At 50.4% G+C, this 15,344-nt stretch overlaps 9 protein-coding genes across 9 annotated transcripts; 5 read left to right on the top strand and 4 right to left on the bottom strand.

Annotated features, from left to right (window-relative positions):
* Positions 1-43: 43 nt before the first annotated feature.
* On the top strand, positions 44-870 carry N7443_007565 (Sas10/Utp3/C1D family protein; the record flags this gene model as incomplete). Its single annotated transcript, XM_056887621.1, has 3 exons — positions 44-224; positions 274-440; positions 490-870. 3 exons carry the CDS (start codon positions 44-46, stop codon positions 868-870), a joined length of 729 nt encoding a protein of 242 aa, XP_056739312.1.
* Positions 871-1,273: 403 nt separating this feature from the next.
* N7443_007564 (coiled-coil-helix-coiled-coil-helix domain-containing protein) lies at positions 1,274-1,927 on the top strand (the record flags this gene model as incomplete). The annotated part of the gene is made up of 3 exons (XM_056887620.1): positions 1,274-1,482; positions 1,581-1,830; positions 1,895-1,927. The coding sequence occupies 3 exons, from the start codon at positions 1,274-1,276 to the stop codon at positions 1,925-1,927; spliced, it is 492 nt and encodes a 163-aa protein (XP_056739311.1).
* A 247-nt stretch (positions 1,928-2,174) lies between these two features.
* Positions 2,175-3,885, bottom strand: N7443_007563 (cytochrome P450; the record flags this gene model as incomplete). The annotated part of the gene is made up of 5 exons (XM_056887619.1): positions 2,175-2,364; positions 2,408-2,574; positions 2,625-2,735; positions 2,786-3,627; positions 3,684-3,885. 5 exons carry the CDS (start codon positions 3,883-3,885, stop codon positions 2,175-2,177), a joined length of 1,512 nt encoding a protein of 503 aa, XP_056739310.1.
* Positions 3,886-4,756: 871 nt separating this feature from the next.
* Positions 4,757-7,219, bottom strand: N7443_007562 (fungal specific transcription factor domain-containing protein; the record flags this gene model as incomplete). Its single annotated transcript, XM_056887618.1, has 8 exons — positions 4,757-5,237; positions 5,289-5,521; positions 5,575-5,994; positions 6,057-6,317; positions 6,374-6,378; positions 6,433-6,848; positions 6,940-7,037; positions 7,187-7,219. 8 exons carry the CDS (start codon positions 7,217-7,219, stop codon positions 4,757-4,759), a joined length of 1,947 nt encoding a protein of 648 aa, XP_056739309.1.
* Positions 7,220-7,622: 403 nt separating this feature from the next.
* On the bottom strand, positions 7,623-9,177 carry N7443_007561 (UBX domain-containing protein; the record flags this gene model as incomplete). Its single annotated transcript, XM_056887617.1, has 5 exons — positions 7,623-7,664; positions 7,724-8,753; positions 8,810-8,928; positions 8,990-9,042; positions 9,099-9,177. 5 exons carry the CDS (start codon positions 9,175-9,177, stop codon positions 7,623-7,625), a joined length of 1,323 nt encoding a protein of 440 aa, XP_056739308.1.
* A 200-nt stretch (positions 9,178-9,377) lies between these two features.
* On the top strand, positions 9,378-10,553 carry N7443_007560 (cytochrome oxidase assembly protein SHY1; the record flags this gene model as incomplete). Its single annotated transcript, XM_056887616.1, has 4 exons — positions 9,378-9,615; positions 9,684-10,193; positions 10,250-10,355; positions 10,451-10,553. The coding sequence occupies 4 exons, from the start codon at positions 9,378-9,380 to the stop codon at positions 10,551-10,553; spliced, it is 957 nt and encodes a 318-aa protein (XP_056739307.1).
* Positions 10,554-10,637: 84 nt separating this feature from the next.
* Positions 10,638-12,260, bottom strand: N7443_007559 (uncharacterized protein; the record flags this gene model as incomplete). The annotated part of the gene is made up of 5 exons (XM_056887615.1): positions 10,638-10,737; positions 10,789-11,319; positions 11,381-11,792; positions 11,863-12,112; positions 12,171-12,260. 5 exons carry the CDS (start codon positions 12,258-12,260, stop codon positions 10,638-10,640), a joined length of 1,383 nt encoding a protein of 460 aa, XP_056739306.1.
* Positions 12,261-12,555: 295 nt separating this feature from the next.
* On the top strand, positions 12,556-13,633 carry N7443_007558 (uncharacterized protein; the record flags this gene model as incomplete). The annotated part of the gene is made up of 5 exons (XM_056887614.1): positions 12,556-12,886; positions 12,944-13,121; positions 13,184-13,282; positions 13,345-13,397; positions 13,452-13,633. 5 exons carry the CDS (start codon positions 12,556-12,558, stop codon positions 13,631-13,633), a joined length of 843 nt encoding a protein of 280 aa, XP_056739305.1.
* A 523-nt stretch (positions 13,634-14,156) lies between these two features.
* N7443_007557 (RNA-binding protein) lies at positions 14,157-15,240 on the top strand (the record flags this gene model as incomplete). Its single annotated transcript, XM_056887613.1, has 3 exons — positions 14,157-14,658; positions 14,721-14,949; positions 15,009-15,240. 3 exons carry the CDS (start codon positions 14,157-14,159, stop codon positions 15,238-15,240), a joined length of 963 nt encoding a protein of 320 aa, XP_056739304.1.
* Between the last annotated feature and the right edge of the window lie 104 nt (positions 15,241-15,344).

Raw genomic sequence — 15,344 nt, 5'->3', positions numbered from 1 at the left:
TCCTAATTTTTTCGTCAACTTCCCATTTACACTGCACATCATCATGGATACAGCAGATTTATTTCCGCTGCTGGAGCAGCTGGATGACAATGTGGATGACTTGGAAGATGTTCTGCAGCCTTTCCTGGGCCAGTCCCTGTCTAAGACTTCCAAAAATCTGCCGGTGATGGACAAGGCCAAACTTCACGTTCTGATCACCTACACCCTCGAATCACTCATTTTCTGTACGTCTGCCTCTGATCGAGAACTGGAGTTCTGCTAACATTGCCCCAGCATACCTCCGACTCCACGGCATCGATGCGAAACAGCACTCCGTCTTCCGTGAACTCACACGCGTGAAGCAATACTTTGATAAGATCAAGGACTTGGAAACAGAGCCCGAACAACGCACGATGACACTCGACAAAGCGGCTGCTGGGCGTTTCATCAAGCACGGTCTCGTAAGTACATCGCGTCCTGTGATTGAAACCCCAACTAATTTCTGTGAAGGCCGGCAACAATAAGATCGACTTGGAATTGGCAGAGAAGCAGGCCAAGGAGAGGGCGCGTGCTCAATTCAAGGCTGCCATGCTCGCTAAGAAGCAGGCTGCCGAAGCTCAGAGCGAGGATCCATCCAGCGCACCCCCATCTACTGCTCAATCCGGCGCCGACTCTGATGATTCTGACGAAGATATGAGCTCTGAGGCTGAAGCTGAGCTTGCCAAAGAAAAAGAAAAAAAGCAGGCTAAGATTGAAAAGGCCAATGCCCGAAGCAAGAATGTAAAGGTCGCTAAGAAGCAAGGAAAGCTCGACGTTGATGGGCGCAAAGACCGCAAGAAGGAGAGGCGGCAGAAGAAGGAGGATTTCCGCAAGACCCACAAGAAACAGTGATCCCGCTTGTTCGGTGATTCTCTTGTGGTCTACCGTTAGCCTCCTACTGTCGAGGCTTATAGTATGACCTTGACCGAGACTACACTACCTCTGCCCGCATTACTCCTTGTACATCAACGTCACTACGAATTTAGATACCCACCATCATCTCATCTGGAATGCAAAAGAATGAATAAAATCTCGATCAACACAAAGTCCGAGTCATAGTTGACTGAACCGCTAAACTCCTGTAATGTCCGATCCCACGTGACTCAGGCACACCGCCGGCCAATTGATGCTCGTAGAATTTGCATTGCCTCGACTGACTCAGCTTTCTAGCTTCTTCTGTCTCCACTCCTCGGATATCTACTTTGACAGTCTTCTTCCTCCTCAACACCCCAACTTCACCTACACATCCATCAAAATGCCTCGCCAACAACGTCGTGCCGCCCCTACCCCCGCGCGCAGCGCGCCCACTCGCCCTACCGCTGCCCCTGCCCGCCCCGCGGCCGCTCCCCAGCACCAGCAGCAGGCACCTCACTCGACTGCCGCTGCTCCTCCCCAGCAGATGCAGGCTCCTCCCCAGCAGAGCGCCGGTTCCGGTCTCTTCGGCCAGATGGCTTCCACCGCTGCGTAAGTCGACCTGAAACCCGAACAATGATCTCCGCATTTTCCCGAGAATATCCGGGGTTGAACATTTTCTTTGAAACTCACCGCTAACTTTCTCCCAGCGGTGTCGCTATCGGTTCCTCTGTCGGCCACGCCATCGGTGGTTTCTTCTCCGGGGGTGGCTCCAGCGCCCCTGCCGAGCCCCAGCAGGCCGCTGCCGCCCAGCCCATGGACAACGGTCTGTGGCAGAGCAGCGCCAACCAGTCGCAGTACGAGAACCCCGCTTGCGCCAACGACGCCCGCAATTTCCGTAATTGCATGGACGAGAACCAGGGCCAAATCAGCATTTGCGGTTGGTACCTTGATCAGCTGGTACGTACACACTTTCTCCCTCGGTAGATATCTCGGTAATGGACTATTGCTAACAACCGAACAGAAGGCTTGCCAGAGTGCCGCTAAGCCGTACTAAGCGCTCCCTTGGTCGGTGGGTGTCCGTCGTTACTTTTAATAGAATTCTCAATACATGGGTTGATCCTCAGGACAGCTCGGTGGATGTAATCCTTTGCATCGCGACTTTGATATCGCGCTCTTGTACTCTATACCATCTCTCCTCGTCGTTGAAATCAATCATCACCGGTCCTTGTCTCAGGCTGATGGCATCTTCGTCCACTTGAGGGATACGAAAGAAAGATAACCTGTCGTCGTAGTTTTCATCTTCATTCGTAGACAACTGCCGTGACAACTGCCTCCACCTCAAGAACATCCTTCTTCTCAGGCACACCTAAAATCATGTCTCGCGATATTTGAATGTCTTCCCAAGAAGTCCGCATCTCCAAATCGAAGTGTCGAGTCAAGGTCGCAAACATAAGATACAATTCTGCGTAGGCGAGACTAACACAATGCCACCTGTCAGTCAATCACTCGCAATGTAGCATCTTTCGATACTTACTTCATGCCTAGACACATTCTAGAACCTTTCGTAAACGGCACCAGGAACCGATCAAGTCTTTCGCCCTTCTGGGATGCTTCCAACCATCGGTCGGGGGTGAACGTGTTTGGTTCCGGGAAGATATCGGGATCCATATGCACGAAGTAGATCGACTGGCTGACCGGAGTCTGCATATTGTCTTAGTAACGTTCATATTCAAAGCGAAAAGGTATCTTACTCCGGGCGGAATGATGTAGTTCTTGTACATCCGAGTCTTATTTGGAGCCACGCGCGGAAACCGAAGGGTAGTGGAGTGTGCTAGCCGTAGTGATTCGCTGATAACAGCGGTCTAATGAATGTCAGCTTTTCTTAGAATTGAAGAATGCTCAACATACGTACCAAATATGGCAATTTCTCCAACTGGCCCCAGGATGCCTTACTAGTCGGATCCGGCATCACCGTCCTCAGCTCATCCCGCAGACGCCGCACCATAGTCCCATCTCTATAAAGATGAAACGAGCCAACAGTCAAAACCCTCGCGGTAGTCTCCGTCCCCGCACCCACAATAGTCATAGCCTCGTTCTTCAATCGTATCGGCGTTCTCTCTTCGGCCGGTAGTGAAGGGTCACTCAAAGCATGAAAGATAGTCCTTGACCCCTGTTCCTTCTCAGCATTCTGCAATGCATTAACACTCTGCTCCTTTATCTTCCGCTCCATGTCAAAGTATCCTTTATACATCGGCTGCAGCCAGAGAATAAACCAAGGCATAGACTCCAACAGGCTCACGAGAACCGGGAAGAATCTCATAAAATGACAAAAGACACTAGCGCCGGTCACAGCATCACGGAACTCGTTTTGCATATCTTTCGTTTCCAGCATACCGGAGCTCTCGCCATAGGTATAGTGGCAAATAACGTCGCCTGTCAATGCTGAGAATAGCGCGTCGGTTTTGATGACCGTGCCGTTGTTTTTCGCTTGCTCTAGGCGTTTAGCGGCTCTATCGACTTTGTCTTGCACGATATGCTCCATTTTGACAACGGCCTGTTTGGAAAAGAAGGGATTTACGATTGCGCGTCGGAACCGGTGGAGGTTGTGGTCTATTGTTGCGAAGGACGAGCCCGGGGATGGGGCAACGTTAATCATGAATGGGTCTTTTTCCTGGATTCCGTTGCTGTAGATCTCTGCGAAATAGGATGGGTCTTTGATGTGGATTTCCCGGGGATTGATCCGCACTATCGGTCCTGTAGATTGGTTAGCCAGACTTATGGTAGGGATCACGAGTGATACTGTCGTTTACCGTAGATCTCATGCATTCTTTGAATCTCCCATATGAACTTCCCGCTCTTGATACAGTCGAAATAGAATTCATAGATGTGTGTAGCAGCTGCCAGCTTCGGTCCGGGGAAGTTATGCAGCGGGTGGAAAAAGAGATTGTAGAGTGTTGTGGATACAAGGTAGCTGATAGACAAAGCTAATAAAACAAGAACGAGAAGCTCCATGTCGCGACGCACACTCTGAGAAAAGTACCTTGTGAGACTATAAGCCAAGAACAGGTCAACCTACAAGAAGGGAAAGAACAAATTGAGTCTGAGCAGATTCCCACCGCTTCCCCGCCCTAACATCACGATGCAGAAGTGCGGTGATTCAAAGCGGGGCGGATCCCAAGATCTCGTATTCACATTGGCCGACAGCCATGCATGTAAGATGCATTTTCTCACACTGAGTGGTATTTCGCCTGCAGCTAGTATCCCTCAGATCTAGTACTGATAGTCTTTTGCCAGTCAGGGCACCGTAGAGATACCTTGCTTCTGTTTGAGATTTTCGGAGAAGCAGAACGTGCCAGAATCTAAGAAATCTAAATTATCACGAGGAAAAATGACATGTGTCTCACTAGACGGGTCATACTACTATTACAATCCTTGGACCATGATAGGGGACAGTGACTCGGTAGGAGAGTGACTGAGGGTCTTTTGGGAAGAGAACCTTCTATTATGGACAGAATACTACGCATTCGAGATTGAAAGGAGGCGATGGGAAAATAGATAGCTATCTAGAAATTCTTATTTACTATTAACAAACATTAACAACCGAGACCCCCATAGAAAATGAGCTCGGCCTAGTGATAGGACTTCCGAACCCTCCCATTGGCATCCAGCCAAGGGAACATATCAATAAGCTTCCGCGAGATCAGTAACCCTACCTCGTCTCTCAGAAAGTTTTTCCTTAGCAGCACCTTCAAGGCCACTAATAAGCTCACTATAAGATGCTTCCGAGAAGCTAGACGCGTCTTCTTGGGAGATTTTCGGTAGTGCCCGGCGCACGCTCCAGCTCCGGCCGCTGTGATTGACAGCTGTCGATCCCGTTGGGAAACTAGATATTTGACTCCATCCATCCCAGCCATGGCTGGGAGTAAAACAAGTCCCGAAACATGTCATCATTCCATGCACTCCCCGTGGCTACTTTGTCAAGCATTGGGCCTTCTGATTCACCCACTTGGATTTGATCGAAGTTCGAAGCAGTAGGAATATTATGCTGTGGATCGATACTTGCCTCTAGGCTCACCTGGCAAGGGTGTGTGGTACTCACAATACCGGAAGGCATCGCGGGAAAGGAGGTGTTGAAATGAGGCTGTGGCGAGCCCATTTGATGTTGATTTCGGATGAGGGGACTGCAAAGATGCAAAAAGGTGGAAAAGAGTTTGTATAACTTGGCAGTCGGAGGATGTGTGTCCACAAAGCAGAGAAGGGCTTCCGTTATGGCAGACATCAATGAATAGTCGTCAGGGTCAGACGTTTGAACCACGTTGCAAAAGAGAACAAAAAATGGTGTAAGTGGATATAAGAGTACAGTCCTGTGGACGTCAGAACAACCGGCGAAACATTGTGTTTCGTTCGAGGCTCACCAAGTAAGGTACGTTGTAGACATTTCAAGAAAGTTGCCAGAAATAAAATAGTTCTTCTGCATCAGTTGAAGTGATCGAAGTGCCTTCCGGGCGTACAAAAGACATTCCTTTTGGACGAATGGAGCTCGAACAGTCTGCGTGGAGCGAAGTGTGGCAGTCATAATTGTATAATAGTTGAAGTCAACAGCCAACCATTCGTACTCCATATGGCTGAAAGATGGGTTGACCCGTTGCTGTAGTTTCGGTCATTAGCTGCGGGCCGGTAGCAAAGTCGATCGGTACATACTTTCTGGTACTCTGTATGCATGTTATACATGGTTTGGACTAGCGCATTGATGGTATTGCGTTGGTATGTCTCATCGGATAAATCTGGCTTCAAAGCCAGGCTCAGAGTAACTTCCTGGATCTGTGCGAGCTCAACAATGGCTTTCATAATGGCAGTAAGGGGAGTATGCGGGTCCAACTGTACTAGGTCGGCCGGCTTCACTTTAAGTTCTGGGAGGGATGGGGGCCGGAGAAGGAGTGAGCTGAGAAGCTTATCAAAATGATAACATGTAAAGATAGCTCCATGGATCTGAGATTCGGTGTCACTGGACGGACTAAGACCATTCAATGTATGGTAATTCAGCGATACCAATATTCTTGATGCAAACGATGTTAGTGTCCAGCATTGGGACACATCTCCCCGGAATTGCATGAGTGTTGCCTGGGATAAATTAGCCTTGACATCCTTGGGGGTTTCAAATCGTGTGACTGTTCAAGACGCACCCCAGACAATAGCGCTTGTAGCAGGGATAAACTTGGGGCAGTTAACAAATTGATATTCGCCAGTGCCGCAAGCGCCGTGGCCTCGTATTGCCTTTTGGATGACCGCAGCAGATCTTGAAGGTGCACGCGTTTACCCAGTTCAGTCCCAGGTAATCGGGTCACAACAAGGACGGCTTTCGTGTATACCACAACTCGGTAATGATTCAGGGTGGTTTCATCACCCTGCCCTCGCACCAGAGCAAGACACATGTTTTCCAATGTCTGGGGGAGACATGGTCGGGCCAGTGAAATCGGTTCGAGGAACCGAGATTGATTACAGGCCCTAAAAATGAACAACTTTTAACCACCGGTTTCTGTTCAGTGGAAATTCACTTACCCATAGTCAACATATAGCATAGCTCGGGTGGGAATTCCGCCAACGGCTCAACATCGAGCTCAGAGCCATCGTGGCGATCAGATCTCGGCAAATTTGCAGTACTGGATATTTGATCAACCAGTCGATGTGCCGACTCCAACACGGTGTACCTATCCAGAGAGAGCTCTTTGTTTGACTCGAGCTCTCGCTGTAAGAATACCTTGGCCTCTGAGGTCGCATGATTCAAAGCATCTGGAGTGACTGATCCCGAGACGGCTTGGCCACCGACAACACTAGGAGAATCTATAGCGCTGGCCTCTTTCTGCTTGCCAGATGACGTTGTGCTATGTTGGTCACTCTCTGTGCCAGCTTTAAATGCTGGAATTGACCCCTGGCTCTGCGTCACAGACGCGGCAGTGCGCTCAAGTTCGGACAGTCTGTCTGCCAGGGTTAAGAACCTTCAAATCCGTCAACACCTTTCTTCACCCATAATGCAAATAAAAGGATAAAGAAAATGTCAGATATTACCGAGGGTCTCTCTGACGCTTTCGTCTCGGTCGCTTTCGACGACACTCAGTTCGGGCGTCAGTGCAGTTCATACACGGTTCCTTGCGATCGCACTTGATCTATGGAAAGATGTCAGTGGTCTCATTGGCCAGCAACTGTACTTTGTCCAAGTGACGAACCAACCTTCCTTGTATAGCACAAGTCGCACTGTTCTCTTCGTTTAGCATGGCTCACGTTACGCTCGGGCTAATGAGGACAAAGGACGTACCGCACGTGCCTCGGCGTCACTAGCGTTCGTCATAGACACCGGTCTAGGTTCACCAATGAGGCTAGAATAGAAAGGGATAAAACATGTGGATATTCGATGCAAACCGTCAGAATAAGAATAATTGTAGCAGTGTAGAGGAGCTCTAGACCCTTTGGTGATTACCAACGGGCCCCACTTTCGGGCCAAGACTTCCGGTCCGAACGAAAGAGGAAAGGGTTTGTCCGGTTCCAATGCATCCGTGATCTATAGTAAATATCTGATCAGATCGACAATTTCGCATCGTCATCAGGTGGAAGGTGTTAATTGACGTTGAATGAACTTATGCCACATCGTCCATTGCTTGTTGGAGTATCAATCGCACGCTGAAACAAAACGTCGAATTACGCAAATGAGTAAGTTACGATATGCTGAATCCAAAGTAAAATCCAATGAGCCACTAGTTATCCTTGTCCTCCTTCTTCCGCGGTTCGAAGTTCAACTGTCAATAAATATTTAGTCAATGCATTCAAATCGTGGGATCTGCGCAAGACCACATACCTGGTTCCCGTTGTAGAACTGATTATCGCCCCGTTCATTTTGCTGGTCCCGCAGCGTGCGAATGTTCATTCCGGTTGCGCGTGGTCGCTGAGCATTCTGACCCGGTGGAGGAGGCACAGGTTGAGCCTCGCTCGCTGGTGCACTGGATCCGTACCCGAGAATTGAGCCTACAATACCAGTAGCTGCACTGGCAACGCCTGAAACCACGTTATACACGGCAGAAATTCCCCGCCCAGGCAAGGAGCCAGCTGATGCGTAGGCTGTCGTGTAAGTCTGAACAGGAACCATGACGAGGTTGGCAGTAGAGCCGAGACTTGAATCCTGGAGTGTCTGCGACTCCTCGGCAACAGAGAGGGTTCGGTTGGGAAGAGGTGTCAAGATGTGTTTAAGGTTGTATGGGCGGTTGTCATCCTCCATTTGTTCATCCAACCAGGGACGAACATCGCCGCGGATAGTCTGTGTGGGTGTGAAGCTGGATCGAATCGAGCGGCCGTCAAACAGTCGCACCTGGATTCGGTACTGGCTTGGAGGTCCACGAGGAACCGGGGGTTGTGGCTTTGCCTCTTCGACTTTAGGTGCTGGCTTCTTGTCTGCCTTCGGTTTGAGTTTCTGAGATGCTTGATTTACTGGTGTCGCTGGTTGCTTGCCCTTGGATTTGCCTTTCAGGCCATCTTTCTGTGGCTGCCGCTGCGGCGGTGCCGGTTTCTCTGCCGGTTTCTCTGCTGCGGGGCTGTCCATATTTGTGCTCGCTTGGGATGGATGTTGGGCAAATATTTGGGAGGCGCTTGGGTATTGATGGTATTGTTGTCGTGATGGAGCATTGAAGGCACTGGGTGTAGCGGATGTGGCAGATGTAGCAGCAGTTGAACTAGCCGTAGGTGCAGCATTGCTGTTCATAGGGGCAGGACTGCTCTGCTGTGACTGCTGAGCAGTAACGGTATCTTTATCACCTTCTAGGACTGCAATTAAGCGGCTCTTCATATCGTCTTTCACAAGCTCGGGCGTCAGGTACTCTTGCAGCGTGCCATTCCTGGGAGTTCAAACAATCAGCTCAGAGCCTTCATGGCCAACCAGTATGAGACGAACTTGATGACAACAACAGTTGGGAACTTTGCTATGGGACAGAATGTGGTCAAGAAACCGGCTTCTTGGGTCCCAGCAGCCAGGCGCAATAGGACCGCTTTGGCGTCGAGGACTGGCGCAACCTGCAGACGATTAGCCACCACCCAGTCATCGTAACGGACAATCAATCGCACGCAAACATACCTCATCATCAGTAAGATATTCATCCTCCCATGTTGAGCTCAGTTGCTCGTCGTCTGCACATTGAACTCGATTAGATGGCACGTTGATTTGGTGCGGGGAGACCACCGACCTCGGACAAAGCACACCACAGCCTTGCTCTCGCGCACAGCGAGGGCAATGCCATCCTGGAGGGATCCTTGAAAGAACATCGTCACGATCGCATTCTCGTCAAACAGCCGGGAACTCGAGTGTGATAGCAACAAAGCAGTTGTCAGTAGAAGGCGACGTATACTGCGGAGAAACAGGTCGGGGAAGAGCGTGACCGCCTACGGAGCGAGTCCGCTTCCAAAATCCCAACTGCCGCATCACATCACTTTTCTCCAAACAGCTCCCCACAGCACCATTCACTATGCGGCCGCTCTTCTCTGTCCTGAGAAGCACACCGGCGGCGTGGTCTGTGCCAGTCCGCGCTGTCCGAACTTCGGAGCAGACGAAATTCGATTCCATCTGCTCCAGATGCTGGCTGCAACAGAAGCGCCAGTTCACGCAGTCGCGCCGCTTGACCGACCAGAATGCCTTCAGCGTGGATAATCCGGCTAAGCTGGTTCGTGTGAACCAGAAGCATGGACCTGGTTTGATAATTATTGGTGCGTTATCTCCCAATTCCTCCAATCGTACCATAGACAACAGCTGACATGCAATTCCCCACCTATAGCCCTGATCCCAATTATCGCCTTCGGCCTAGGAACATGGCAGGTTCAGCGTCTGGACCGGAAGACTCAGATGATCGCCAAATTTGAAGACCGCTTGACTAGACCACCACTTCCGCTGCCGCCGCGAATCGACCCCGAGGCTATCTCTGAGTTCGATTACCGTCGTGTCTATGCCACTGGCACCCTACGCCACGATAAGGAGATGCTGGTTGGACCTCGTATCAATGAGGGCGAGGACGGATACCTTGTCGTGACTCCGCTTGAGCGCGAGGGCCAGAGCACGGTTCTCGTGAACCGTGGCTGGATTTCCAGGAAGTTGGAGAACCAAAAGGATCGACCGGACGGTATCAAGAATGAGGTTGTTACGGTGGAGGGGCTACTTCGTGAGCCGTGGAAGAAGAATATGTTTACGCCGGACAATAAACCGGAGGAGGGCAAGTTTTACTTCCCTGACATTCAGCAGATGGCAGAGTTGAGTGGAAGTCAGCCTGTTTGGATTGAGGAGACTATGGGTATGATTTATTGTGTGATACGTGGTTTTGGACGCGGCTAATTTGTTCCTTTTCAGTGCCTGATCTCGTTGAGTCATATAATCGCGAGGCGAAGGGTATTCCCATTGGACGTGCGGCCGAAGTCAATTTGAGGAACAACCACGCGCAGTACATCTTCACCTGGTAAGTCCATTCAGATCGTCCCAAGGGCCGTGTCGGCTTCCTTGTGCCAGTTATAAGCCCCTTTAATGTGAATGTGTCGCTCATGATTCACCTAGGTACGGCCTGTCCCTGGCTACATCGATCATGTTGTGGATGCTGGTGCGAAAGAAGCCCAGCAGCGAGGCCATGCGCCGAGTCCGCCAGAACCGCAACTGGTAGTCAGGCTTCCAGCCACTTCCTTTGTGCATTTTCCTTGGGGGTTTGGAGTTTTGTTTGGTTGGTTCCGATTATCGTTCAAATCATTCACGGAGGCATAGCCAGTCTCATATCCTGCTGAAGCTCCTTGGGCAAATGCTTTTGAGCCAGGGAGAACATCGTCGTCGTACTGTTGATATGACGTTGCCTGGGGATAGTCAGCAAACCATTTCATTGATGTACATGCAGCAAAACTGACCTTCTCATGAGGGTTGAGACGTCACTCTCGTCAATAGTCTTGCGCCCAGCGTGCTTTGAATAAGCAGCCAAATCCTGGCTGACCTGTTCAAAGTACCATGATGACGCCTGTTCGATTGCAGCCATTGCAGCCTTGTTGATCTTCGCTTTTGATCCGCCTTTCGTATGCGCGAAGCGGGTGGCCAGCTTCTTGACTACTCCTGCGGGCAAGTTTGGAACGGGAATTCCATGTCTCGAAAGCTTCTTCTGCTTGGTCTGCACCGGAGCACCCTCATCCCGCAGGCCTCCTCCAACAATTCCCGGGCTCTGGCTCGGGGATGCTGGTGGGGCTAAATCGAGGCCGAACCCAAAGCCACCACCGACATCATCTTCGTCGTCTGACGGGGGTGTCCCAGGGACTGGCTGGATGTCGCCTGTAGTCAACTCGAATCCCTCCGCTTCGCCCAGGTTTTCATCCATGGGATCATCAAATGCACCTGGATCTGGAGATGGAATATCGAAAACAAATCGGTCCAGGTTTTCTGTTTCTCCCCTATTTGTGTTATATTAGCCCACTTTGTACCATAGCCAAACCTGATATCTTGATAACTTACCCTTGATCAAAGTCACCTCCACTGAACATCGTATCGTCGGCAGCCTCCTCGCCGCCGAATAGTCCCGTTTGTTCGCCTGCTTCAGAGTCGCTGTCCAATTGACCTCGGAAATTTTCACTCAATCTCCCAGCTTGACTGTACATTGATAATCGCTGCTGGTCTCTTATACTCGTCTCCCTCATCGGGTATTCAACGGATCGGTAGGTGATATCATCGTCAAAGGCAGCCGACATTCGCGGCGGCGGAGTTGGGTCATCACTTCCTTCTTCCGGCCCCTGGATCGGGAGAGAAAGTCGCGGTGGTGTATTTTCCGGCTCGTTGTCCAACTCCTCGAATTCGTCTATGGGATCCTCCACGGGCGTCGGCACATCCTGAGGTGAGTATTGTATAGGTTTTGAGACGGGAGCCAGTGCTACACAATTTCAACGTTAGCTCTAGCTTCATGAGCCACGATTCCCCGCATGGGCTTTGCTTGTTCGTACCTTTCCCTAGGTTTCTCAGGATATCAAATGTAGTCTCCCGCTGTATGCGACCACTTCGGCGGCGATCGCGACCTGGTGTATTTGCAGCTCGCTGCTGTCGGGCGCGAAGTCCATATGGTGTTGACGGGGCGACTGAAGCTCTTGCCCGGGGCGTGAATCTGGACGCTGACCGTTGGCCAGACGGGGTCGTGGTTGTGACGAGTCGACTCGGCGTAAGTGGGTAGCGCGTATGACTCGGTAGTCGTTGGAGCTACAAAAAGAGACAGTCAGAAGGATTGTCTAAGAGCGCTCCGCATTGAGGCACTCACTCCGGTCAATGTTGTTTCTCCAGATGGAGTACTGGTCCCAACACCCGAATTGCGCAGTGACCGGCGGTCACGCGCTCTCGGGGTAGACATCTCCTGGGCTCAAGCACGAGCGGAAGCTATAGCATCAGAACTTGCAAAGTAGACGTTACTCGGATCATGGGAAAGAGACTGAAATGTGGGGAGTCGAGTGTTGAAACGAATGTTTGTGAAGCGCGTCTCCGAATAACATTGCGGGCCCGCGTATGATTGGTTCCACTTATCGATAAGACAAGCTGACTCAGCCACCGTTTTCCTAACTTTTTTTGCGACGCTCGACTTTCGCCTCATTGCATTCGTCCATTGAGCCTTTATTTTCTCGATTCGAGCATTGTCGGAGGTATTCAAGATGGCTGAAACACCTGTCCAAAAGGGGCTTTCGAACAAGCTCGACAAGAAGCGCAAGAGACAAGCCGACGACTCTACGAAGCAGGACAAGCCCGAGACAGCACCTGCAGCTTCAGCCTCCGCAGACGGACCTAGCAAGAAGAAGCGCAAGCAGAAGAAGACCAAGAAGCAGCAGGCGGAGCATGATGCGAGAATGCAGGATCGCCAAGACGGCATTGACCAGTCGATTGGAAGGATGGATGGACGTTTGTTGGCTGATTTCTTTGCTCAGCGAGCGAAGAAGGCGGATAAGGAACTGTCGGCGGTGGAACTGAATGATATGTCTGTTCCGGGTATGAAACTACATGCTAGGTTAGGTGGGGTGATTGTTGAGTACTAATGGACTACAGACTACGTTTTCCTCGACACATCGTCATTCACGGAGACCAGACACTTGGACAAGCTCCCAGACTTCCTCAAGGCGTTCAGCCCTAAGGGTGCGGATTTGTCAAAGGCTTCGGAGCAGAAGGGTACCCCTCACACTTTGGTTATCGCTGGCGCTGGACTTAGAGCTGCGGATGTTGTCCGGTAAGACAATTAACTGCCTGGTTGTTTTTGTTGGTATGGAAACTAACAGTTGAATGTCATAGATCGCTGCGGAGCTTCTCGACGAAGGAGGCAATTGTCGGAAAATTGTTCGCAAAGCACATCAAGCTCGAGGAAGCTAAGCAGTTCCTCGAACGCGCACGGTATGATCGATCCTCCTACAGTACACTGACAGTAATACATACGATACTGACTATTTGTGCAGTATGGGAATTGGTGCTGGTACCCCGGCCAGAATTTCTGATTTGATCGAGTCTGGTAAGCACTACTTCGATTAACCTCCACAACATATTTGCTAAGACCCGTGTATAGGAACTCTCAAGCTGAATGAACTGGAGCGCATTGTCATCGATGGGTCACATATTGATCAGAAGCAGCGTGGAATCTTCGACATGAAAGATACCCATTTGCCTCTTCTGAAGCTGCTCACTCAGCCGGAGCTGCGTAAGCGCTACGACGCTGGGAAGAAGAAGTTGCAGATCTTGATTTTCTGATTGCGCTAAATACCTAATGATAGAGTTTCATTTTGAAGAAAAGTTTTTGGACCTATTTTTAAGATATCCAAACGTACACACTAAGCTATTTCAATTTGATCTGTAGATCTGTATTCACCTGTGATTGTGACAATCCTGTAACGACATATTGTGGATTGAAGATTGTGGTAAATTCAAACAAAGAGTTTATGCTCAAGAGGATTCTGTTTCTCACTGGTGATTCCTATCCTACCATGGTATTCACTGGGTCCCTGGGGCTAGCAATTAGGATTTAGTTGTAATATCTAACTGCCCAATCGGGTAAGTGGACGATACGAAGCTCACCGCCTCGAGCGCCCGGCAAAAACGGAATTTCTCTGCGTCTCCGCCCAATTTTTTCGGAGCTAGGATTTGCGCATCCTTTACGACATTTCTTTTCCACCCCAACATTATATTTCTCCCGGTGCACTTTGATCCAAAAAGAGATTTTTAATATCGACGACTCCTTACCTATCCTAAATCCCAAGCACAACATATTCTCAACATGGGCGATAAGAAGCGCAAGGTCGTTGAGGACCCGACTGAGCCCATTGCTCCCGAAGGCAAGAAGCTGAAGAAGGAGAAGAAGGAAAAGAAAGAAAAGAAGGAAAAGCGCAAGGCTGAGAAGGAGGCTGAGGTTGCGCCTGTCGAGACTGCCCCCGCGCAGGAGGAGGTGACCGAGAAGAAGGAAAAGAAAGACAAGAAGGAGAAGAAAGACAAGAAGGAGAAGAAAGAAAAGAAGGAGAAGAAGGCCGAAGCCGAATCCAGCAAAGATGCCGAGGAGACCCCTCTGTTCACGATAGACACCGAGGGCGACAAGGCCATGAAGGAGAAGATCTCCAAGAAGGACAAGAAGGAAAAGAAGGAAAAGAAAGACAAGAAAGACAAGAAGGCCAAGGTCTCCAAGGAAGCCACCGAAGAGTCTGCGGACGCCGAGGAGGCCACTGAAGAGACTGCTGCTGAAGATGGCGTGGACAAGAAGAGCTCCCGCTTCATTTGCTTCGTCGGTACGGACTCATACCGCTCCACAAGATACAATTGAAGCGATAACTAACATTTACAACTACAGGCAACCTCCCCTACTCCGCCAACCTTGAGTCCCTTACAAAGCACTTCGAGAAGAACCCTCCCGCCTCAATTCGTGTCGCGACCAAGCCTGAGACTCCTAAGAAGTGCCGTGGCTTCGCCTTCATCGAGTTCGACAACTACGACCGCATGAAGACCTGCCTCAAGCTCTACCACCACTCCACCTTTGACGACGGCAAGTACCCGCCTCGTCGCATGAACGTCGAGCTGACGTGAGTACTTCCTAATCCTATTCAAGTTATGTAATGACTGTCAACTAACGTTAAATCAGTGCCGGCGGCGGCGGCGGTAACTCCGAGCATCGCAAAGAGAAGATCAGAGCCAAGAACGAGAAGCTCAACGAGGAGCGCTCCCGTGATGCGAAGAAGATCAACAAGGATAAGCGAAAGCACGACAAGGCTCCCGCTGCTGAGGGTCCCAGTGGTGTCAATGCCGTTGCCGTCCCCGAGGACGACAAGTGGGCGGGCATTCACCCCAGCCGCAGGCCGCGTGTGATGAACTAGATGCAGTATTTGAATCGCTGCAGGGTCAATGATTCTCGGTCTCTTGATAGACCGGATTTTTTTCTTTGTAACTGTACATCCTGGACAAGGGGCAAAAGTCATGT

The sequence above is a fragment of the Penicillium atrosanguineum genome, assembly GCF_028827265.1.
Source record: "Penicillium atrosanguineum strain IBT 20685 chromosome Unknown utg000006l_segment0_segment0, whole genome shotgun sequence".
Taxonomy (NCBI): domain Eukaryota; kingdom Fungi; phylum Ascomycota; class Eurotiomycetes; order Eurotiales; family Aspergillaceae; genus Penicillium; species Penicillium atrosanguineum.
This window is presented reverse-complemented; position numbering and strand designations above follow the sequence as displayed.